At 39.8% G+C, this 25,648-nt stretch overlaps 1 protein-coding gene across 1 annotated transcript in view; it reads right to left on the bottom strand.

The window, feature by feature from the left end:
* LOC121038978 (ovostatin homolog 2-like) overlaps positions 1–19,452 on the bottom strand; it is a 56,595-nt gene extending 37,143 nt beyond the window's left edge. The window contains exons 1-11 of the mRNA XM_040488987.1: positions 19,171–19,452; positions 18,670–18,853; positions 17,752–17,908; positions 15,953–16,005; positions 15,493–15,513; positions 12,603–12,771; positions 12,027–12,111; positions 8,202–8,319; positions 3,284–3,395; positions 1,647–1,756; positions 1,142–1,300 (exon numbers count right to left, since the gene is read on the bottom strand). Of these exons, the coding sequence (XP_040344921.1) occupies positions 1,142–1,300; positions 1,647–1,756; positions 3,284–3,395; positions 8,202–8,319; positions 12,027–12,111; positions 12,603–12,771; positions 15,493–15,513; positions 15,953–16,005; positions 17,752–17,908; positions 18,670–18,853; positions 19,171–19,235 (1,233 nt within the window). The 5' untranslated portion in view covers positions 19,236–19,452. The remainder of the gene's footprint in view (positions 1–1,141; positions 1,301–1,646; positions 1,757–3,283; positions 3,396–8,201; positions 8,320–12,026; positions 12,112–12,602; positions 12,772–15,492; positions 15,514–15,952; positions 16,006–17,751; positions 17,909–18,669; positions 18,854–19,170) is intronic.
* Positions 19,453–25,648: the final 6,196 nt, after the last annotated feature.

Here is a 25,648-nt window from a genome sequence, read left to right as displayed (position 1 = left end):
TTTTTTTTTTTTTTTTTTTAAAGAAGTTCTCTCTTTTTTTTTTTTTTTAATTTTATTTTTCAACGTTTATTTATTCTTGGGACAGAGAGAGACAGAGCGTGAACGGGGGAGGGGCAGAGAGAGGGAGACACAGAATCGGAAACAGGCTCCAGGCTCCGAGCCGTCAGCCCAGAGCCCGACGCGGGGCTCGAACTCACGGACCGCGAGATCGTGACCTGGCTGAAGTCGGTCGCTTAACCGACTGCGCCACCCAGGCGCCCCGAGCTATAAAGACTTTTAAGGACAGGGATTATTCCAGAATGGAAGGCTTCTTATCTCTTCACAGTAGAGAGGAATCTTAGTCTGTGCCTGGCGTTTCAAATATCAAGTTATTGGAAGTAAAATAATAATTACGCTTTCTTCTTTTTTGGCGTACAAAACATGACCATAGTTGTATGTATATTTTATTAGGACTACGCTAGTTTATTTTTACTTTGTAACTGAAGTCAGGGAATAGCCTTACACCCTGTGTCCTTCAGCTATATTTGAACGTGGATGAATTGTTTAACTCTAAAATTCTGTTCAAGAAGCAGAAAAGTGGAAATTGTAGTATCTCCCCTATCCAGGCATCAAATGATCAAAGGGGATAAAAAGGCCAAATCATCTTCACGAACTATTTCTGGTGTCTCAGAGGAAAATATTGGATGTTACAGACTTTGTAACAATTGTACCAGGCTATTATCTCATCCTCTTGAATAAGTATTCTTACATATTATTTAATGAACAAGGAGACATATAAAATACCTGAAATTTTGCAACTTTTTAAAAATATATATATTTTAAATTTTTTAAATGTCTGTATTTATTTTTGAGAGAGAGAGAGAGACAGAGTGTGAGTGGCAGAGGGGCAGAGATAGAGGGAGACACAGAATCTGAAGCAGGCTCCAGGCTCTGAGCTGTCAGCACAGAGCCCGACATGAAGCTCGAACTCATGAACTGCGAGATCATGACCTGAGCCCAAGTCGACGGTTAACCGACTGAGCCACCCAGGTGACCCTAAAATATATTCTTAATATAAATGATCTTTTAAGAGATTCCTAATGTTCAAAATTCCTAACACTCAAATACTTTGTGGGATCTTGTCTACTCTTCGGTGTCTTACTTTCAGGTTGAACTCTGAATCGAATATATCTGAAGTGTCGATGGAAAACAGAGCTTCCCCATTGTCGTCTGTGGTGTAGTTTCCTATAAATCTGTTATTTAGCTCCAATCGCAATGGCTTGTTCCCCATCGGTACATTATTAGGTCCAGAAAATTTAAGCTGTGCCAAAAAAAAAAAAAAAAAAAAAGGCATTAATTTTTAAAACTCAAAACATCACCTTTCTATAGAGAAGAATTTTCTATTCATAAATGTGATCGCTTATTTGTAATTTTATTAAAATCCAATAGACAGAAAGATGGTCTATTAAATAGATACATAAAATGGAAACAGCTATAATTGTGTTGATCGCATTCCTTCCCCCGTGGGGGACTTTCTGTCATCTATCAGACATCGTGAGGCTACAAGTGTGTTATAAAAGTAGGAAAAAGATGTCCAGAAATTTTCAAAGGGCAACCCATGATCCAAGAAAATGAAATGAGAATATGTATTTTTAAGTCAAACCTACAGTTCCAAAATAAGGAATTCCTCTTCTGTAGAAAGAATCCATATTCTCAAAGCTCACACTCCCAAGCAATTGAGTGAGAAAAATGGAAGTCTTTTCACTGATCTGCACACCTGTAAGAAATAAAAAAAATAGTGTGAGGGAGGATGAATTGTTTAATCTAGAATCTCAAAAGAACAAATAGCTTAGGGGATATGTGCAACTTCTATACAGAGAATTACATTCTTCTACATTGAAAGGAGAGCGTAGGTGCTTTGGAGTATGTTTCAGAATACTCTGTATCTATCTGGTATAATATACATCAAACTTAATAACATAATTAATGTGAAAATGTTTGGACCAGAAGCAGGAGAAAATGCTTTTAATTTCTTTCTTCTGACCATTCTACTCAGTTCTGGCTTGTGACTCCTTTTATAGCAGAGAATGTCATAGACATCTCTTGAGAGAAGGCTTTCACTTCCTTTAAATCTTTCTTTAGCCTGTCAAGATAACTATGCTTTTAGACTTTTCCCAGATAAGAAAAATATCTGAAAGCAAAGTAAATAGGAATGAATTGTGATAAGCAGAGGTAAACATACCTAGCTAAGTTACAATGCGACAAATACCCATAACAAATGCCATCACGCTATTGATCAAGTGTGTTTATACAAAGCACTTTATAAATAATATTATCTCACTCACTTTTTTTAAAAAAATTTTTTTTTCAACGTTTATTTTATTTTTTTTTGCTGACAGAGAGAGACAGAGCATGAACGGGGGAGGGGCAGAGAGAGAGGGAGACACAGAATCCGAAACAGGCTCCAGGCTCCGAGCCATCAGCCCAGAGCCCGACGCGGGGCTCGAACTCACGGACCGCGAGATCGTGACCTGGCTGAAGTCGGACGCTTAACCGACTGCGCCACCCAGGCGCCCCTCTCACTCACTTTTAAGCAACAAAAATAGCAATTGAATCTGGCTTTCTCCACTCCAAATTAAATTCCACTTTCCTCTTTTTCTTTGTTATTCTTTTAACAATGATTTATTGAGCACTCATGTGCCATCTTGTAAATTTCTCAATGATATTTTATACCCGCGAATGTCTCCATTTGCATTAAATCAGAAGTTGACAAACTTCTGTGAAGAGGACCTCACAGTTATTATTCTAAGCTTGTGAACCATAAGCTACACAACTTTCGTATTTTAGCTGTTAAGCAAGGCTAAACAGCCTGGGGTCGTGTTCTAGTAAACTTTACATAAAGAAGCGTGGAGCTGGGTTTGACATTCTAGCTGTAGATTGTGAACTTTTGTATTAAATCAAAGCTCAGACCCGGTCAATTGGTTATCAACTGATTTACCCAAAATTAAAAAGAGTGCCTACTTTATTAGCTTAGCTCGCTACTTCAGAAGAAATCTCTGTCTGATTGATGCAGGCACAGAAGTAGATATAAACCTGTAACATTTACATAATAAGTTTATTTTAAACATTACGAGGAAAATCTTTTTTTCAGAAGCAACCTTCAAGTCGACCTATTGGTAAACGTACTCCACTTTACTATGTGGAACAATTATTGATCTCTATTTGGTGAATCTTGCTTACTAGATACACTTCTCCCTAGGAAGCTGCATATACCCCTAGGTTGCCCATAAAACATGATCATTACCTGTCCCAAATTCCGTAACTGTTACAGCGGTTTGAAATGACATGAAAAATCCTGAGCGGTAGGGTTGGAAGACTTTCGTATTCACAATTTGAGTCACACAACCGTTTCTCAACTGAAAAATGAAGAGAAGGTATAATGAAAAGATTAGGGATTCAAAGGTCTTAAAGGGATATAGACTTTTAGCACAGATTTCTACCTTCCCCCATCACCGCATGGTTTCATCTCACAAACTGGTTGAAGTGACCAAGAATTCCAAAAGAAGGGCTGGGAGTCCATCAGCAATTACAAGTGAAGGAGGTAATGTGTATTTTACAGACCTCAGGGATATTCTATTGACAACAATGTAGATGGCAATAAATTAAAGATGAGAATCCTATTTTAAGAATTAGAGATTAAAATCATCTTGAGTCTTCAAGTGTGTCACACAAGAACTCTTTTTTTTTTTTTTTCAACGTTTATTTATTTTTGGGACAGAGAGAGACATAGCATGAACGGGGGAGGGGCAGAGAGAGAGGGAGACACAGAATCGGAAACAGGCTCCAGGCTCTGAGCTATCAGCCCAGAGCCCGACGCGGGGCTCGAACTCACGGACCGCGAGATCGTGACCTGGCTGAAGTCGGACGTTTAACCGACTGCGCCACCCAGGCACCCCACAAGAACTCTTTTTAAGGTAAATTGTTATTTAAAATGAAGAACAAATCTATAGATGATCTTTCATTGGTGACATCAGGAACGAGAGAAACGTAGATCTACTTATATTTTAAAATGAACGGTACTGGGGCGCCTGGGTGGCTCAGTCGGTTAAGCGTCCGACTTCAGCTCAGGTCACGATCTCACGGTCTGTGAGTTCGAGCCTCACGTCGGGCTCTGTGCTGACGGCTCAGAGCCTGGATCCCATTTCAGATTCTGTGTCTCCCTCTCTCTCTGCCCCTCCCCTGTTCATTCTCTGTCTCTCTCTTTGTCAAAAATAAATAAACATTAAAAAAAATTAAAAAAAAAAAAACAAATGGTACTATTAATTCTCAATTTAAAATGGTAGAGGGATAGATCAATTCATCTGACTCTCAAAACTACCACATGAGGAGACTCGATTGTCATCACCATTATATGGATGAATAAACTGAAATATATAATCTGCCCAAGGTCACACAGATAGAAAGTGGTAGCTAGGCATTCTGATCCCAGAACATGTGCTCCTCTGAACCATCAACTATAATGTTAACAACAACAAAACAGGCAATTTTACTTTGTCTATGTATAATACAATCAAATTACAAAGAAATGACAGAGGCGCCTGGGTAGCTCAGTTGGTTGAACGTCTGACGCTTGATTTCAGCTCAGGTCATGATCCCAAGGTCGTGGGATCGAGCCCTACCTTGGGCTCTGCCCTGGATGTGGAGCCTGCTTAAGATTCTCTCCCTCCCTCTCTCTCTCTCTCTGCTCCTCCCCCCCCCATTCACACATTCTTTCTCTCTCTAAAAAAACAAAAATTAAAAATTAAAAAAATGAAAATAAAATGTAATCAGAAGAATCTTACATGCCTTGAAATTAAGAAAAAAAACATTTTTCAGTAATACCTGAGTCAAAGAGAAAATATAACGTAAATCAATAAGAATCTTGACGTTAAAGACAAGGATAAAAGGGTTTTGCATCAAAATCTATGGTATTAAGCTATGGTTAAAAGAGAAAGTAAAATACAATGTTTTTAAGGAGAAGAAACAACATTTTTTAAAACCACCAAAATAAACTAAAATTTCAGGGAAAAGAAAGAATATGATGATTATAAAAATAAATGATAGGGGCGCCTGGGTGGCTCAGTCGGTTAAGCGTCCGACTTCGGCTCAGGTCACGATCTCGCGGTATGTGTGTTCCAGCCCCGCGTCGGGCTCTGTGCTGACAGCTCGGAGCCTGGAACCTGTTTCAGATTCTGTGTCTCCCTCTCTCTCTGACTCTTCCCCGTTCATGCTCTATCTCTCTCTGTCTCAAAAATAAATAAACGTTAAAAAATTTTTTAAAAAATAAATGATTTAGGGGCGCCTGGGTGGCTCAGTCGGTTGCGCATCCTCCTTTGGCTCAGGTCATGATCTCATGGCTCATGAGTTCGAGCCCTTCATCAGGCTCTGTGCTAACCGCTTAGAACCTGGAGCCTGCTTCAGATTCTGTGTCTCCCTCTCTCTTTGTTCCCACCCCACCTGTGCTCTGTCCCTCTGTCTGTCTCTCTCAAATATAAGAAATAAAACATAAAAAAAATTAAAAAAAATGATTTAGGAACAAAAAAATAATATCAGAAAGGAAATAATAAAACAAAAGTCAGAGGAAGTCCAACAAAACAGAATAACCTTTTACGAGCACTATTTAGAATAAAGAGGGAGACCCAAGTTGTATAAGATTAGATGCTAATACAACTTAGTATCCATTTAGAAGAAAACGAAATGTGTTATTTTACAGCATAATAAAAACTATGTTGATTAGGGGCGCCTGGGTGGCGCAGTCGGTTAAGCGTCCGACTTCAGCCAGGTCACGATCTCGCGGTCTGTGAGTTCGAGCCCCGCGTCAGGCTCTGGGCTGATGGCTCGGAGCCTGGAGCCTGTTTCCGATTCTGTGTCTCCCTCTCTCTCTGCCCCTCCCCCATTCATGCTCTGTCTCTCTCTGTCCCAAAAATAAAAAAAAACGTTGAAAAAAAAAATTAAAAAAAAAAAAAACTATGTTGATTAGAGAAATTTTTAAAATGTTAAAATACGCTTAGATAGCTACACGTACAACATGGGGATAGGTGAGAACTTTTTCTAAGGCTGAGAACCTGTAAACATCAGGAACTTTGGTATTTCAAAAATAACACAATCAAAGTCAATATTTAAATAACAGACTTGAAAAAATATTTGCTTAGGGGATAGAGGGCAATATTTATACTAAAAGAAAGTTTCAGTTTCACACAAACAGGGAAAACAAGGATCATTAAGAATTCCTGAAAGAACAAATTCAAACTCATAACAAAAATATGAAAATACACTCAAATTCACAAATAATACCAATTAAAGCAAAAGAAACTTCTTTCAAAATGGCAACATTTTAAAACCTGCTATATATATTGCCGGCAGTAACTTGGGAACTATAGTCCTCTCACACATTGCTGACAGGAATTTAAATGCTTAAAAATTTTTTTGACAATTATTTTTTAAATGAAAAATTGTGTGTGATTCTATCTATCTATCTATCTATCTATCTATCTATCTATCTATCATCTACTTTGATTCATGAAACCCATGCGAAGGAATCTGTATGAAGTACCTAAAACCACTGATATAGAAAGATAGTTTTAGCAGATTATTTATTGCTATATTTGTCACACTGAGGAGCAAAAAGCCATTCGCGGAGAGAACACCCATCACTTGGTAAAATGACTAAATTACATTAAAATCACACTACAGAAAAGTGCACTGCTGATATGGAAGAATTCGACTCAGCCTTTCTTTGCCTGCAATTCTTATCTACAGGTGTTCTGCTTGTCTTTAGCAAATCTCGATATTTACCAATTGATGTTCATCAATTTGGTGAGTAACTTCAGGACGATCAGGCTTAAATTATAAACTGAAATCTATGCAAATCTCATTTTCGAGGTCCTAAGTTGATCCTCAAATAAATGGACAGGATTGTTTACTGAGATTAGCAGTGACTAATTCGCAGGTGTGTGCGAATGAACTTTTTTCACAAGGACAATTCTAGATTGCATGGTGGGTCCTATCAGGGGTTTGTTAATTTAACAGATGACTAATGATGCCACATGGGAAGACCAGAGAGATCATCTAGACGGTATATAAAACAAGAAAACCAATAAGGGTTTTCAAATTTAAAAATTCTATGAATCCATAGGTGGGTAACCATTTACATGGCCTAGAGAAAGAGACTATTGGTGGACGTTGTATTTGCTCCTCATTCTTCACCTTATCTAGCTGCAGCCTCCATTACCCACAAAATGAAAATAATGTTAAGTCCCTTTTATAAATGGAATTGTAGGGGCCAAGGGCAGGTTCCCCCCAAACATGCCATGTGGGCATATCGATATTTTATTTTATTTTATTTTATTTTATCATTTAATTTCATTTTATTTTAATTTCATTTTATTATTTTATTTTATATGTTTACTTATTGAGAAAGAGAGAGACAGAGAGAAGGGGAGGGATAGAGAGAGAGGGAGAAAGCATTCAAAGTAGGGTCCATGCTGTCAGCACAGAGCCTGATGTGGGCTCGATCTCACGGCCATGAGATCGTGACCTGAGTCACAATCAAAAGTCGGACACTTAACTTACTGAGCCACCCAGGCGCCCCAAGGCATATTGATTATTTTACATAAAAGTTGCTTAAGAAAGAGCCGGTGCAAGGACACTTAGATCCTCCTTGGTCCCCCTGAAAGAAGGGAAAAAAACTCCCAGGTGAAAGGCACCCTCGCTGCAGTAAAAAGTAAAAAGACATCCTTACCACCAGAGACAGGGACTTTAAAGCCAAGAAAGCTCTAGGAAAAAAAACCCCAAAAACCCAAAAAAAAACCTTGTTGGTTTTTTTCTAATCTACTACCTCGACCCAAATTTCAATTTGAATTCCTTACTAATTAAAGCTTACAAACACCTGTTTTCTTTGTCCTGTCAATTCCTCACAAATTTATTGTCCCTCTGTCAAAAAGTATAAAAGCTGCTTGCCTTGGTCATCTTTTTGGACCTCAATTTCATTATGGGACCGCTGTATGTACCTAGTAAAACTTTGGGTTTTTTTCTCCTGTTAGCCTGTTTCATGTAAACTTAATTCTATTTAGTCCAGTGGAAGACTTTAAAGGGTAGAGGGAGGATTTTTCCCTCTCTACAGAATCGAAGAAAGAATGATAATGAAATATAATGATAATGACAATAATAATAATGATCTGTACCTGCGCAATAAATTGTTCACATATTTCATTGTTGTTATTCTCACAGTTCTCGGAGGAAAAGAATTTTCTGCACACCCGGATTTGAGCTTTTCCTTGCACCGGCTGGCCATAGGTGTACCTGGTAGGAGAAAGTGTCGTGACAGTTATAGATGAACAATACCATGGGCCTCTTTTATGGGCTTTTTCAGAAATTGTATATGAAATCCGGAACGAATGGCTACCAAACTCAAGGGGTGCCTGGTTAGCTCAGTTGATACAGCATGTGTCGGCTGATCTCGGCACTGTGAGTTCAAGCCCCACGTTGGGCACAGAGCTTACTTAAAAGAAAACAAAAATCAAATTCAGGGAAATGTAGAACCTAAGGTCTCAGCAAAAGGGATTTAATGATCACATCGAGTTTTTTAAATTACATTTTAGCCTGATAGAAATATTATAAAATTTGTCTGCAGCACCATTTTTTTTTTTACCAGAAAAAATATATGGATCTAAGTAACATGTGGATTATTAGGATCTTTTTTTTTAAGTTTATTTATATTTTGAGAGAGGAAGAGATAGTGCAAGTAGGGGAGGGGCAGAGAGAGGGAGACAGAGAATCCCAAGCGGGCTCCGCACTGTCATCTTGGAGCCCGATGTGGGGCTCGAACTCAAGACACCGTGAGATCATGACCTGAGCCGAAACCAAGAGTCAGAGGCTTAACCGACTGAGCCACCCAGGAGCTTCTGGATTATTTAGGATCTTAAAATACTTCCAGATCAATACTTAAAAAAAAAAAATTTATATTTATTTGTTTTTGAAAGAGAGAGAGACAGACAGAGTGCGAGCAGGGGAGGGGCAGAGAGAGAAGGAGAGAGAGAACCTGAAGCAGGCTCCAGGCTCTGAGCGATCAGCCCAGAGCCCGACATTGGTCTGTGACTCACGAACTGGAAGAGCATCACCTGAGCCCAAGTTGGACACTTAACCTACTGAGCCACCCAGGCACCCCCCGATTAATACTTTAAACAACAATTCTCATTGTACATCCAACAAATGTAGCAGGTATGGAGATTGGCATAAACAGATAAATTTTGATCAAAATATGTCTTGTGGGGTGAGATTAAATAAATATCTCATTTTCTCCTAAAACACACAAAAAACCACAACACAAGGTGGGTTTTTTTTTTTAAATTTCAATCAAAGGCAAATAGAGTTGATTCGATATTTTTTGTTATTTGCGGATTGCTTCATTTAGAAAAACATAGCACCTGTGAAATTAGTAAGTAGTAAAACTGAAAATAATTAATCAATGATAATATTTTTTTTCTAATTGTTGGGCACTACTATGTATCTGGTGGTTACACAGATGATCTAATTTATTTTTTAAGCGATGCCGAGATGTCGGCGCATAATGTCATTGTGCCGATTAGTGAACTGAGGTCAAGCAACTCGTCTACGTTGTAAGACACGGAATTGAAATTCAAACGGTGATCTTCCTCCCTTCCCACAGTCCGGGCTCTTCCACGAAGTTGCTTTTCTCTCCCTACTTAAAAATTGTCAATGCTTCTGAGAATTCGATTCGAGCCAAATCGCTAAAGTCATCCGTGAGCTTTAAAGATCAATTACATATAACACAGCGGCAAGACTCAGATCAGGCCACAGGCGGCGCAACTGAACATAGCTTATTATTGCTTCTTACTGTCTTTTGCTTACAAAATAAAACTCTCATTGTCGTATTTTCTAGGGGTTAACACATGCCTGTGAAATCTGTAGCTTAAATGCTCGCACAGATCAGAAAGAATAAACATTTTCCCTTTGTGCTTTGAAAAGCTTTTGGTGGATACTAATGCGGTTTATTAAGGTGTCTTTGCCTATAGGCGCGTTTTCTTCCCTGTTTGCTAAAAGGAGGCCGTTTGCCAAAATACCCTGGCTTGCTTTTGTTTTCTCAAGTTAAGTGCCGGGGAGTCCTGAAGAAACAATGCACAGACGTAGTGCGTGCGACCTGAAGTAGGCAACTCTTGCATGGATGTTCACTCCTAGACATACTGATTTTATTCATCCTGTTCCTGTAACCTGCCCAGAAATATTTCTGTGGCCACGAGAGCTTCTGTCTCAACTGCCTGGTCCTGTTGCAGGGCATCATGATTGCTGATAACTGAATACCATGTCATGTCAAATCTAAATGAAAGGTAACATTCAAGAAGTTTTTGAGAACTCCCAATTCCGTATCAACAGTTAGTTTAGCAAGTCTCCTATGAAGGCGATACTTGATAACTACTTTGGCTCTCCTGATATCTGTGTCGTACTTTTTTTTTTTTTAGCATACCCCTGGGCAGATAAATTATAGGTATTAATCCCATTGACAATTCTGGCTTGTGTGGGATTTTATGAGTGAAACTAGTTTAGGAGCCTGGATTTTTTGAAGCTTATTTCATTACCTCCTTATTTTTAGCACACATATCTACATCTTTCATATATTACGTTTATGAAATTCTAGCACATGTCAGCTACTCTTCACCAAAACAAGAAAATATTCGTAAAGTTGTACTAGAGTCCAAAGAACATTGTAGATACTGTCAGCCTTTCACCCAATATATCTTTAAAGTACCTTGACTCTACTCAAGACTATTTTGAAAGTCAAAATCTACTTTGAAATCCTCTGAAAATGCTCTAAAGCAAACTATTTCCATGTCACCAATAAAATAAAAAGTTGGAACAAATATGCCATATATTAAAATTTTTAATTGTTTATATAAATTATAACAGAGGTCTTGGTTAGAAGAGTACTTCTGAAGTCAAATAGTATTGGTCTAAATCCTAAGTTGGCCATCAAAAGGCGCCATTACTGTTGATAAATTATTTCAGTTCTCTGTGTCTTGTTATCTTTTTTTTCTAAAACAAAGATGATAATAGCTCCTATCACATAGCATGGGGGTAAGAATATAATAAGGGCAATGCTCAGCACAGAAATTGGCATTCAATAAACATTAACTATATTAATTATTAGTAGAAATTTGAGAAAAGGCATCACACTCTTAAAAATGTAAAAGGCATTCGAAATAATTTCCCAAAAAGAAAACTAAAATTTCTCAAATCATACAGGATTTTTTTTTTCACACGAGGAAGATTCAAATTAATTCTAATTGTTAAAAATACCTTTTTTCCCATTATGACATTTTGAAGAGTTTCTTTTTTATTTAAAATGAAAATATCAATGATGGTGAAGATTCATTGAGGCAGGTACTTCTGTATCAGCTGCTGGAACTTTACACTGATGCAACGTATTTAGTGAGTAATATGGCAATCAAAAAACTAAAAGAATGTTATACATTCTGTCTTGACAATTCCAGTTCTGGACATCTTTCTTAAGTACATCGTTTTTATTTCAGAAGATACTTCTTATACACTTATACACAAAGACATATACTATAATAGTATGGAAAAAAATTGAATAGCCTCCATGTTATATAATAAAGAAGAGTTAATTTGGTATGGCCACATAGAGTTATGTCTATGCAGCAAGGAATTGGAATTCGTAAAAGATGAGCTGAATATGAAGACGTGTTTTCTTAATTATAGTGTATAGAAAAGGATGATTGCAGTTGATGAATATGAAAAGATTCATACAAGACTAGAAGAAAATACCTTACAAGGTAAATGGCAATCGGCAGAATTAATTACAGGTAATTTCTTATGGTTTTCTTTGTTTTTAAAATATTTTACAATGAGAATTCACTCTTTCTCTGACAATCTTAAAGGAAGCATATAAATAAAGTTACATGGTTAGTCTCATTTCTCAGTCTTTCTGAGCTCTATATTGACCGTTGGAGTCAAATCTCCTGAATACTTACTTAGCACATACATTCACTTGGAATTCGTCATCCGAAATAGTTACCGTTTGTGGTGCACTGACCTTAACTTCAAACCGGGGCAACACTGGAAACAAGAAGAAATAGACTTCAGCCCCTACCATCACGGGTGAGAAAAACTTACGGCAATCGCGTAACTAATCATGTAACTAGGTAGGTTTCTGTGCACAACATTTTCCTATGCATGCGTCGCCATAGCCCACATTTCAACTGCCCCCAATTCTGTGTGTGGCACCAGTAAGTGACAGGGCCTTTCCTTTATCTTCCCTGTTCTCAGAACTTCACACGTTATTTATCGTAATCATTTAGATCGTCTTAGAAGATTGCCTGGATTCTAGAAGATGAGACATTTCCCAGGTAGGAAGGTCAGGGGTTAGAATAAGGATACAGGACAAGAAAGAAGGATGATAAAGCCGAAAACCCCAGGAAAGGGAAATGGCAGAAAATCAAATCAAGCCTCACCTAAATCTTTTGCCTAAATCTAACATCAAAGTTGTTTTGTTCAGCCCTTTGAACTCTTCCTTTATGAGGAAACAACCATAAGTAGTAATTCATTACCGTATCTATCAACAGTAAATTGGTGTGTCAGTGTCCTTCCTGATTTTTCTTTCACGATAACAGAGTAATCTCCAAATATTGGTTCTGAAATCAGTTGGAATGAGAGTTGGGTAATGTTTTGAAAGGAGGTCACGTTTTGCCACTGAAAAATCCTATTGTGTTGAGGATCCTAGAAATAAAGAAGAAATAAAATGAGAGGTCATGAAGAGTCTTATCCTTTCCTTCTTTATTCTGAGTACCTTCTACAGTTATTGGAAGTAAAGAAAACTACCATTTTATTGCACTAATATCTCGCGCTGTAACAATAACATAACTTCCTCGGGTATACAAATTCAATATTACAGTATGTCTCTGTTAAGCCCCAAAAGGATAAGAACAACAATCTCTAACTATTGCTTTGGATTTTTGTCTTTCTGAACCAGAGTTCCACGGTTAACAAGTTTAAAACACAGGGGCAGGGAGCCTGGGTGGCTCAGTCGGTTGAGCGGCCAACTTCGGCTCAGGTCATGATCTCACAGTCTGTGAGTTCGAGCCCCGCGTCGGGCTCTGTGCTGACCGCTCGGGGCCTGGAGCCTGTTTCAGATTCTGTGTCTCCCTCTCTCTGCCCCTCCCCCGTTCATGCTCTGTCTCTCTCTGTCTCAAAAATAAATAAACGTTAAAAAAATAAAATAAAACACAGGGGCGCCTGGGTGGCTCAGTCGGTTAAGCATCTGACTTCGGCTCAGGTCATGCTCTCACTGCTCATGAGTTCGAGCCCCTTGTCGGGCCCTGTGTTACAGCTCCGAGCCTGGAGCCTGCTTCAGATTCTGTCTCTGTCTCTCTGCCCCTCCCCTGCTCACACTCTGTCTCTCTCTCTCTCTCTCAAATATAAAATTAAACACAAAAAAATTAAAAAATAAATAAAATAAAACGCAACGTGCCTGCTCCAGAGTAGTGCTTTCCACGGTAGAGTGGACCCACTCCAACAGATGCATAAGGCGGGATTTCTTCTAGCAAATACTTCTATTTGTCACTGGTGTTTATTTGGTCTATAAATAAACTGGTTATGAATTTGCACACTGCATGCAAGAGCTGTTTAATGGGAGTTCTACATTTTCTCCTTTATTTGTTTTTAGCACATTGCATCTTATGTGAGCCTGCTTCCATAAGCTTATTTAAAGATATCAACCAGTTGTGATTAAAGAATTCCTGATAAAAAGATTTCTACAAAGAAACAAAAACATTAGTTACTACTCACTTAATTTAATTTTTTTTTCTTTCCTCTACAAGAAAGCCTAGAAAACTAAATTAATTTTCCAGGCTTCCTTTCAGTAAGGATTGTCCATATGACCAATGTAACCAAGTTGGCCAATGAAATGACCAATGTAACCAGCTTGGCCAATGAAATGCAAGCAGAAGTCACCGAGTAGACATTATTTCTAAAAGAATCAGATGCGGCTGGACTTGAGAATAAAACAACACACTGAGGCCAGCAGAGAGGTTAAGTAGAAGAAGCCCGGATCCTTCGTAATATTATGTTGTTCTTGTCCCAACCTTAAAGTGCCTGCACTCAGACTTAGTGGTTTGTGAAAACAATAAAACTTTTACTCATTTAAACCAATGTTGGTTAAGCTTCATGGTGCTTTCAGTGGAACACTAGCTGAATGAGGATGTGAAGATAATGCCATTTACAGATTACGAATGGTGCGGAAGACATGAAAACGGCTGACTTGATATTTATCCTACCGGAAGGATGAGCTACTTGCCACCCACGTAACAAAGTCAAAAAAATTCGTATTATAAAGACAATTTGGAATATTTATATACATATATATTGACAATGAACCTAGATCTCAGTGTATTAACATTTAATTTTTTTTTTTAAATCTTTATTTATTTTGAGAGAGAGACAGAGCGTGAGCAGGGAAGGGGCAGAGAGAGAGGGAGACACAGAATGTGAAGCAGGCTCCAGGCCCTGAGCTGTCAGCACAGAGCTCGACACGGGGCTCAAACTCACGAACCACGAGATCATGACCTGAGCCGAAGTCGGACGCTTAAGCAACTGAGCCACCCAGGCGCCCCTCAGTATATTAACATTTAGACTTAGTTAATAGTAATAATACATATTGCCGGTAGAAATTAAAGTACATATGTTGGGGTTGATGGACACAAAAGATTTACTGACAGACTTAAGATCTGAAATTAAGTCACACTCTACTGCACTAAGAGCTTTGAACTGTAGAAGGAGACTCCATTAACTATTTTCTGAAAGCAAAGGGTCCATTTTGTAATAATATCACCGACTCTATTTCAAATCTTTAGGTGTTTATGTTTTCTATTTCCTTAAAATAAGATATGGTTAAATTAACATTGAGAAGGGCCAGTAGCCAAAACGAAGCAATTTTAAACATAAACCCCCCTTAGAAGGAGCCCAATCTTTTATTTTCTGTGGAAATCCATTACTGCATTTGCCACACAGGATCAATACCAAAGTGGCAGCTTTTTATTTACATCTTCGGCTGATGCCTTACATTGTAAGTAGATAAAGAGTTCTCTTCCCCTTATTTCAATTCCCTTACTTTCTTTTTTTCAACTTTTTTTTTTTTTTTTTTTTGGGACAGAGAGAGACAGAGCATGAACGGGGGAGGGGCAGAGAGAGAGGGAGACACGGAATCGGAAACAGGCTCCAGGCTCCGAGCCATCAGCCCAGAGCCCGACGCGGGGCTCGAACTCAGGGACCGCGAGATCGTGACCTGGCTGAAGTCGGACGCTTAACCGACTGCGCCACCCAGGCGGCCCTAGTTCCCTTACTTCCTAACTACCTGTCATGAAAACTACACGCACACGCACACACACATCCTTATTTATCTGAATATTCAAAATAACGAGTGTGATAAAGCAGATTGCTTACCTGGAGTGTGATCAACGGATACTGAAAAGAAAAAAATGCAGGTTAATATTGTAATAGTGCTTTTTTTTCTTTTTTTGCCAGATATTGCATTATTAAGATCGTCTAGCTTCGTGTTGAGACAGCCTTAAGTTTCGCAGAAGACCAACTTTCCACAGCTAAGCGTGCCAAGGAAACCCCAAATGTGAGAGATCCTGAACCTCATCAGGGAAGTGGAAAGCAGGTTCCATGCAACCCATTTTTTCCCCCTTATATGATAAAAAGACCTAAAGAAGTACAAACTAACTCCCAATAAAGACAAATTCTAAATTTGGGGGTCAGCATTGAAACTCCACCTGTACAGTATTCCATGTTAGAATCAATTTCCGTACTTATGGAAAACCTCCTGGTGACACTTCAGATGGTAATAGATTTGTTTACTTTGCTTCAATTTCATTGTACCATTAGAAATTAATGAACTCACCAATTCCTCAACAGGTCTGAACTTGGTATCCAGCGTCACGATGCGAATTTGAACTAAAAGAAAAGAGGAAGAAGGGACAATATTTTTTTTCTTGTTTTCCTCCCAGCTATGAATGCTTGTAAATAGACATAGCAATTAATTGTCTTGCTGTCACGGAATGCTGCCCTGTGTCCCCTAGCTCTGATGTGACCCTTTGAAATTTGGGTCCTATTTGGAAAGAGTTCTCGTTACACATTTGGAATTCCTCTGTTGACTGTTGACGATGCTTTATTATTACCAAAGCTGCTACCACCAACCGGAAAGTTTTGCCCTAAATGGCCCACAGGAACACCTTAAAAACTGGTGCCTCGGGGCACCTGCGTGGCTCAGTCAGTTGAGCATCTGACTTTCGATTTCGCCTCAGGTCATGATCTCACGGTTTGTGAGTTCAAGCCCCACATCGGGCTCTGCACTGACAGTGTGGAGCCCGCTTCGGAATCTCTCTCCTTCTCTCTGACCCTCCCCGGCTTGCATATGTGTGTGCATGCACTCACGTGCTTTGTCTCTCTCAAAATAAATAAACGTTATAAAAAATTGGTGCCAGAATTCATTGTAGAAAGAAAAATGTGAAGTATGTATAGTAGAAGTTAAACATAATTTTCTGGAGAAGGATAGTAACGTTAGCAAACATTACATTAATTTTAGCGGAATTCCAGAAAGATCATTTTAACTACCTTTATATACATAACTGTCATTATAACATTTTAATAAGTACAGAGAGAATATAATGCAGGGAAAAAATCTCACTATAGGAATTTTGTTTTAATTCTTTTATTTCTTTTCAAAATAAATCATACAAATATGTAATATTAGAAGAAAATACATAGATGCTGTCATCCAACCCCCTAATTTTACAAATGAGAAAGCTAAAGATCTCAAAGAGCAGAATTTCCTGGGCGAAATCCAATAATTTATTGGTACGGCCAAAACAAAAACCACCCCAGTTCAGAATCCTAGTTTGGTGTTCTTTCTGCCACCTTTTACTTACCACAATACTAAAGAAAATAGAAGAACTCCGCTTAGGTTATCAGATCAGTGATTATTCCTACTGGCACGAATAACAATGATAATAAGGAGTCTTTGTGCTAGGTCCTATTTTACATTGACTGTCCCATTTTATTCTCACACTATTTCCGGAAGGGGGGCATTTTTATTCCCTCCATTCTAGGGATGAAAGGACTGAGTCTACACAGAGATTTACTTGGCTGGCCCAACTGGTAAGTTATGGAGCAAGAAGTGAAACCAAACATTTCGCATCCCAGGCTCGTATCCATTTTATTACGAAAGTCTGTCACTAGAACTTTTAAACTTTTAAAGTGGCATGCACGAGTTTAAGAAGCAAAGCATTCAGGGGCGCCTGGGTGGCGCAGTCGGTTAAGCGTCCGACTTCAGCCAGGTCACGATCTCGCGGTCCGGGAGTTCGAGCCCCGCGTCGGGCTCTGGGCTGATGGCTCAGAGCCTGGAGCCTCTTTCCGATTCTGTGTCTCCCTCTCTCTCTGCCCCTCCCCCGTTCATGCTCTGTCTCTCTCTGTCCCAAAAATAAATAAACGTTGAAAAAAAGAAGCAAAGCATTCAGTTCCTGGGGCTGGAGGGCACCGTTACGTAACTGACCTAGGCGGCCAGTAGAAATTCGAGAAATCCGTGATCCCATAACATTCAGAGTAAACTTAAGACTGACATTCACGCGTTCGGGGTGCTCTAAATTTGAGGAATGTGTTCCTGAGGCCAGTGAAACAAAGGAAACAAGAACACTGACTTACCCTTCTGTCCAGGTTTATAGATGGGCTTATCTGTCTGCACAAAGGTTACGGTCTCCTCTGAAGCGAGTGCTACGGACCTCCTCTCGAAGATTTTAAGAGTCTCTCCCTTAGCCCGCAATGTCACAAAGGCCAACGGCTCAGAGGACTTTTGAGACACCTGTTCATGTTAAAGAGCAGAGAATGGGAAAACAAGTTGTAGACATTGAGCTGGTAAATAAGGTCTTAAATTGGCTTCTCAGGCCGTGAGCCTCTAGAGAGGATCTTATGTCTTAAAGGGAGACTCGGAGACCACTTTTTACAATTGCTTTAGTTAGCATGAGGACTGTTTCTGACAAACTTATTTTTACGTCTGCTAGCCTTCGATTTTCTGTGTGCGTGTGTGTGTGTGTGTGTGTGTGTGTGTTGCCCTCACTGTCGATCTTGCTTCTTTTTACCTGTATTTTCTTTCCCCATATTGTTAAATGGTTCTATCCAAAGGGCAGTGATTGTGCTTGATTATCACTGCCTATGAAAGAATAACGGCAGTATTTCACAGGTTTTGTCGCATGGGTAAATTTTCCTTTTGTTTCTTGCCTCTCAGGAAGTCTCTGATCCCATTCCCTAGCTTCCACATTGCATCCAAAATCAAGGTTGGTTATCTCTCTAAAAGCAATGCTTTAATGCTTATTTGTTTTTGAGAGAGCGCAAGTTGGGGAAGGGGCAGAGAGAGGGGGACAGAGGGTCCCAAGCAGGCTCTGCGCTGACGGGAGCGAACCTGATGTGGGGCTCGAACTCCCGAACCATGAGATCATGATCTCCGAGCCGAAGTCAGACGTTGAACCGACGGAGCCGCTCAGGGACCCCTCTCTAAAAATAATTTTTCAGTAATAATTTCCTCACCCCCGCTGAAGTTCGGAAACGGCAAGTTCAGTGCCTCACCTTGAAATCTGCACAAGCGTAGAAGTTATCGTCGTCCACAGACTGGTCAAAAATCGTGGTGTTGTATCCATCATATTCGAGGACAACACTCAAGGATACAGATTCGTTAAGGTTTGAAAGGTGGAGACAAGCCTTGTCTGTAGAATGACTCTGCATCACGGAGGACACCCATAGGATATATTGCCTGTGCAAAGAAAGTAACCAAGGCTTTAAACAAGTGTAGCAGAAATGCAGAACATGCATAAGGAACCATTTTAACGTATTGAAATGTTTCTGAAACATTTTTCATAGCATTGGGATAAACTTGAGTATGTAGAGAGAGGCATCTTAAGAAAAAGGTCCTAATTCCCTCATACGCTTGTTTAAAATTTATAAGGGAAACCAGCACTCAGTCTCAGAAGTTGAAACGGTCAAGTAGAATCATATTTTAACACAGCATGCATTTCCCCTGGTCACTTTGCCAGGACTCAGGGTAAGAGTACAGAGTATACATTTCCTTACGGTTCTGAAGCCACAGAAACAGTGAAATGAAGCAAGAAGGTGCTCAGAAAAATGGTGGGCACCATTTTATCCCAGTGTCTGAACAATAAAGACTTGAAGGTAAATATTCAATCTCTCTCTCTCTCTCTTTTCTTCTTATTCGATGTTAGCTGCCCCAATTATCCACTTTCTTTTCTTCCTTCCACTCTGCCTTTCCCTGTACGTTGTTGCTTTTATAGTCGGGCACGACGAAGGATCAGTTACTTTTTGGAACAAGTCACCTGGGACCCATCAATCACACGTAGAATAGCCTCTCCCATTACTTCTGGAGCAAGGAGGGGCTTGTTATCGCTTTATATATAAAACTTCCTTCTTAAGTTCATTGGATGCTGCTCTGTTTTTGGAATCAGCAGCACAGGTTGGACAGGAAGCAAGAGAAAACAAAGAAAACAGTTGTGCAACACTCAAGAGCTCATTCATTTAATTTAGCACTTCCCTCCCGGGGCTGACCGCAGTATCAGAAAGCGTTGATAGATAGGAATTAGCACTGGGCGGAAAAACACCTCTCCAAAAAGCTGTTATCATTCTGGTTGCCAAAAGGTACATTTTTTAAGCTGCTGAGAAAAGTAGCAATATCCGATGCTATCAAAACGCAGGTGGAAATGGATATCTCAATACAAGCTCGTTTTACGGATAATTCACACTGTTTTTATTCTGGCATAAATTCAAAATGCAGAATGGAACCTTTAAAATGTTGACGTGTGTTCAACATTTACGATGATTTTCTCAGGGAGATTTTTTTGACAACGTTCAATATCCTTTTCTACCCTAAATGTAATAAGAAAAAGGGGCGCCTGGGTGGCTCAGTCGGTTAAGCGTCCGACTTCAGCTCAGGTCATGATCTTACGGTTTGTGAGTTCGAGCCCTGCCTCAGGTTCTGAGCTGACAGCTCAGAGCCTGGAGCCTGCTTCGGATTCTGTGTCTCCCTCTCTCTCTGCCCCTCCCCCACTCATGCTCTGTCTCTCTCCATCTCTCAAGAAACTGAATAAAAAGTTTAAAAAAATTTAAATATAATAAGAAAAAAATTCAAGCAAAAGTAATAAATACATGTACGTGTGTATACACGCCCAGTAGTCACTTCACCCTTATTTTGATTGCAAAGCATTTCTAAATGGAAAATGAGCCATGCCAAAGAAACTGGCAACCTCTTGACTTGTGTCTCTGGTGTGTTATTTTTCCCACTTGTCTCGTTTCCTTTTTTTTTTTTTTTTTAAACATATTTTCTATTTCAAGTATGGATGGAGTTAGTACCTCTGGCTTGAAGAATGTTATGTTGTATGTTGAAGGGAGCTGGTTTCGGTCCTCATTTCTGAAAGAAATAGGCCCACGACGCTGCAAAGGCAATGCAAAGTCAAAAGAAACAAACAAACAAAAAATAGCAGTTATAATAGAGGAGAAGCTGTAATGAAGTAGTAAGAGCCCTCAGGAATGGGAGACTAAGGGTTCCTGGTTGACCCCATTTCGAATTCCAGTGCAGAAGTCTGTTCCCCAAAACTCTGACCATGTTGCTTTCTCAGTATAAGTGAGACCTTGCTCCCTTCCTCATTTCTACGTTAAGACTTTTGTGTTTGTCTGCCTTTTCTCTAAAAGGAAGAGAAAGGAAGCCAACTCTTCCTGCAGAGGAAGCCAACTCTTTTAAAGTCTCTGCATGCATGGGGGGGCTTGGGTGGCTCAGTCGGTTAAGCGCCCGACTTCGGCCCAGGTCATGATCTCACAGTTCCTCGGTTCGAGCCCCGTGTCGGGCTCTGTACTGACAGCTCGGAGCCTGAAGCCTGCTTATGATTTTGTGTCTCCCTCTCTCTCTGCCCCTCCCCTGCTCATGCTGTCTCTCCCTGTCTCTCATAAACAAATAAATATTTAAAAAATAAAAATAAAAAAAAATAAAGTCTCTGCTTCGGCACTAATTCTCACTTGTTGACCTGTCCAATCATTTTTAAGATTTAAATTTTTTTCCACTGGAACCCCAGACTGTTAATCTCTGTGTTTGACCAACACCCTTCCCTCTGATAGCCCCTTAGGCTTATTATTAGAACCACTCTTTCCACTCCACTCCCCATACTGGTATCATAAGATAAATGAAATCACTAGCTTCCCAGATTGTTGATAGATCAAAGCAACGAATTCTTTATTCCCAGGGATGATAAATCCAAAGAGCTTGAATCTTCTCTAAAATATTTGCACTTTTCCAAGTGTAAAACTTAAAAAATTCTTTTTCGCATTTACTTATTTTTGGGAGGGATAGAGACAGAGTGTGAGCTGGCGAGGGGCAGAGAGAAGGAGACACAAAATCTGAAGCAGGCTCCAGATCTGAGCTGTCAGCACAGAGCCCGACATGGGGCTCAAACCCACGAACTGTGAGATCATGACCTGAGCCAAACTAGGACGCTTAATCCACTGAGCCATCTGGGCGTCCCTCCAAATGTAAAACTTTATGTTGGGTAAATGCCTGTTGATCTTAACGTTAATCGAGGGAATTTACTGCTAACAAGAATGTGGGTTTTTCGCAATTCTTTTCGTTCATCTTAGGGACTAGCAGGGTTTTACGACATTTCTTTCCTCAAATATAATTTTATCTGATGAACATTTCCTCCAGAGAATTCAGGTATGGATTCAAACTTATCTATTGAAGACTTGCTATATATGGGCAAAAGTGCTAGTTCTAGAAATAAAAAGATAAGTAAGACACAATTCTCTAAAGCAGTTTACCTTCTAGTAGACAAGGGAAGAAGGGAAGAAAGAAGAAAAGAATGAAAAAAGGAAAGAATGGAGGCAGAAAGGAAGAGAAGGAGAGAGGGAAAAACATGGGAGAAGGGAAGCGGCAGAGTGAAGATGAAGGAAGGGATATGATAGAGAAGAGAGAGTATTTCCTGAGTACTTGATACATAGCAGGCAGTGTACTAGGTGCTGATATGGACATTTAATCCTCAGAAAATACAATTTTAAATGTATCACGTATTCTCATCGTACAGATAAGAAAAATACAGTATTGGAAAATATCATTAATTTCATAGGGTCTCCCAGACAGTTAAGTGGGGTTGGGAAGAATTTCTCTTTTTTTTTTTTAATGTTTATTTATTTCTGAGAGAGAGACAGAGCATGAGTGGGGGAGGGGAAGAGAGAGAGGGAGACACAGAATCTGAAGCAGGTTTCAGGCTCCGAGCTGTCAGCACAGAGCCTGAAGTGGAGCTCGAACTCACAAACCATGAGATCATGACCTGAGCCACAGTCAGTCGCTCAACCAACTGAGCCACCCAGGCTCCCCAAGAGAAGAATTTCTTTTAGCAATCATAAATTGAATGAGATCAAAGGATATGTTCATAGGTAAGAATATGAAAGGACATGGATTAATGTCCTTTGTTCTAAATTCTCAGTAGGTTTCTGCTGAGCAAAGCCATATGTAATAGAAAACTGATATTACATCAACATCTTTTGGCAGATTCAATACTATTTAAGTTATTGGTATTTACTGCTGTGGGAATACCTCTATTGACTCATTCACTCAGTACATGTTTATTAAGTAACTACTATCTACTAGAATTATGGTAGATGGTAGAAAGGAAGAGGTGAAGGTAGGTTTTGGAGTTATCATTCTATCAGGAAGGGCAGAGGCTTAACAACTAATAAGTAATTAAAATCACGGTAAGTCTCACAGAGGAGAAACAACTATAGGGCACCATGAGAATGTATGTTGGGATGTACTTAGTATTAAACTAGGTCCTGGTAATAAACAGATGAGTAATACCACTTCTTTTTTTTAATTAAAAAACATTTTTTTTAATGTTTATTTATTTTTGAGAGAGACAGAGACAGAATGCGAGTGCGTTAGGGTCAGAGAGAGAGGGAGGCACAGAATCCGAAGCAGGCTCCAGGCTCTGAGCTGTCAGCACAGAGCCCAACTTGGGGCTTGAACCCACGAGCCACAAGATCGTGACCTGAGCCGAAGTTGGATGCTCAACCGACTGAGCCACCCAGGCGCCCCGAGTACTACCACTTCTTTTCCTAGAAGAGTTCCTTGTCCACTCAGCAAGAAATGTGAACATAAATTACAATGCCATGTGGCACAAAGACTATCCTATACTGAAACTATGAGAAATGCTCAATGGAATCATATTAGAATGATAAATTAGAAAGCTGGAAACAAGTTTAGTAAGGTTTTGAGTTGGAAATATTAACATGATTACGAATTTTCCAGGTATAGTAGAAATTAAAGAAACTTATAATAGCTTTAAAAAAAAGTTTTTTTTAATTCAAATATAATTACTGTACCGTGTTAGATTATAACAGGTGTACAATATAATGATTCAACAGTTCTCTACATTACTCAGGGCTCATCATGATAAGTGTACTCTTAATCCCCTTCACTTATTTCACCCATCCCCTCACCCACCTCCCTCCTGGCCACCACTTGTTTGTTCTCTATACTTAAGAGTCTGTTGTTCGTTTGTCCCTTTTTTTCTTAGCTCATTTGTTTTGTTTCTTAAATTCACATATGAGTGAAATCATATGGTATTTGTCTTTCTCTGACTGACCTATTTCCTTTAGCATTATACCCTGTAGACCCGATCATTGTTGTTGCAAACGGAAAGATTTTATTCTCCTTTATGGCTGAGGAATATGCCATCATATATATGGACACCACAAGTTCTGTATCCATTTGTCTGTGGGTAGACACTTGGGTTGCCTCCATATGTTGGCTGTCACAAAGAATGCTGCAAAACACACAGGGGTACATATATCTTTTCAAATTAGTTTTTTTTTTGTTTTTTGGGGGCAAATACCCAGTAGTGGAATTACTGGATCATATTTTAATTCTATTTAAAAATTGTTCGGGAGGGGCGCCTGGGTGGCTTGGTTGGTTGGGCGTCCGACTTCGGCTCAGGTCATGATCTCATGGTTTGTGAGTTCGAGCCCCGCGTCGGGCTCTGTGCTGACCACTCAGAGCCTGGAGCTTGTTTCAGATTCTGTGTCTCCTTCTCTCTCTGCCCCTCCCCTGTTCATGCTCTGTCTCTCTCTGTCTCAAAAATAAAAAAATAAAAAATAAAAAAAAATAAATAAAAATTGTTCGGGAACCTCCATACTGTTTTGAGAGCTCCTTTTCCCTCCCATCCTCACCAACATTTGTCGTTTCTGAAGCAACAGCTTTTGGAAGAAAATTGTAAGACTGTAATAAAATATTATGCACATTTTCAAAATAATAGGTTCAGTTTTGGTGAGAAAACAAGGTGGTGGTATGACATGACATTCGATAAGGAGATTGAAAAAGGTTGTGGCTGGCTTAGGGAGAAGTCTTTTCCTTGTGCCAAGGAGATTGAATGTCACTTTGGAGGGTAACGGATGTAATGACTGGGCTCCTTGGAAAATGGGAGTGAGCAAAATAGTGGTAAGAGAACCATGTGGAAGTCTGCTCAAAGACTATTCTAAGTTACACAGGTAAGGGATTGAACGATGACAGTATCTCCTCAAGAAACATTTTCGATACTGCAGGTGTTAGAACTTGGTGAGTTTTGACATGGAGATGAGGAATGGGAGAGGCCGAGATGGACACGAAGCGTGAGTGCCATTGTAATTAGACAAGACAGGGAAGACAAAATGAATGTAGAGACTGATGGGGGCTTGTGGTGATGGTGGGGTTCAGAAGTGATGGCCAAGAGAGAATTCTTGAAGACGTCTTTGGCGCAAAAAGGTGATTTCATTAAAGCACCGGGACAGGACACGTGGGCGGAAAGAGCTACACCTGAGTTGTGAAGAGTGACTGATTAGGTCGGGAGGGGGTTGGGGACAGTGTACATCTCTAAGGAATTTTGGAAGTAAGGTTTCCAGGACCTTGAGAGGCTAGCTGTTGTTAGGAAGACGTCATTTATTACCATTCAGTAAAACCTCAGTCGTGAGACCCTTCAGATGTATATCAGGGGCCATATGCTTGGAGTATAACTGCCAACATATACTTGGGGGTGAAAGATAAAAGAGGTTTGCAAAGGAATTTTTATGTGTTTAAGGAGACTCACAGGATCCTGGGGCTGTGGTGGGGGGGGTCAAGATAGTGTTAAGCTAAGATTCCCTTTTGCCCCGGAGCAAAGTGTCATCATCAAGGCAGCTGAGCTCCTTGAGGAAGGTCACTCTGCCTGTAGGCAGTAAGGGAATATCATTTTTCATTTGTCTTTGTTTCCCACACCACCATGGCAAGCACTTAAACCCCCTCACATCTTGATGAGGACGAGACTAGGGCTCCCAGCAACGGAGTCTATAGGTTTCTGGAGATTAGGCTATGGATAAGATTGCCTTTTTCTTGCAGTTTACTGAGTTATCCGTGAACTGAGGGAGACTCCTGTCCTGCATGACTGTGATCTCTATCAGCCAACCATTTGCTTCCTTTCCTTTCTTTTGTTCTTGGGCAGCCACGAGTGTCCGAGGAATATCACATATATCCCACCTGGGCGGG

This window comes from Herpailurus yagouaroundi, unplaced genomic scaffold, assembly GCF_014898765.1.
Source record: "Herpailurus yagouaroundi ecotype Mexico unplaced genomic scaffold, PumYag 166, whole genome shotgun sequence".
NCBI lineage: Eukaryota > Metazoa > Chordata > Mammalia > Carnivora > Felidae > Herpailurus > Herpailurus yagouaroundi.
The sequence above is the reverse complement of the archived record's forward strand: the minus strand, read 5'-3'. Positions and strand labels throughout refer to the sequence as shown.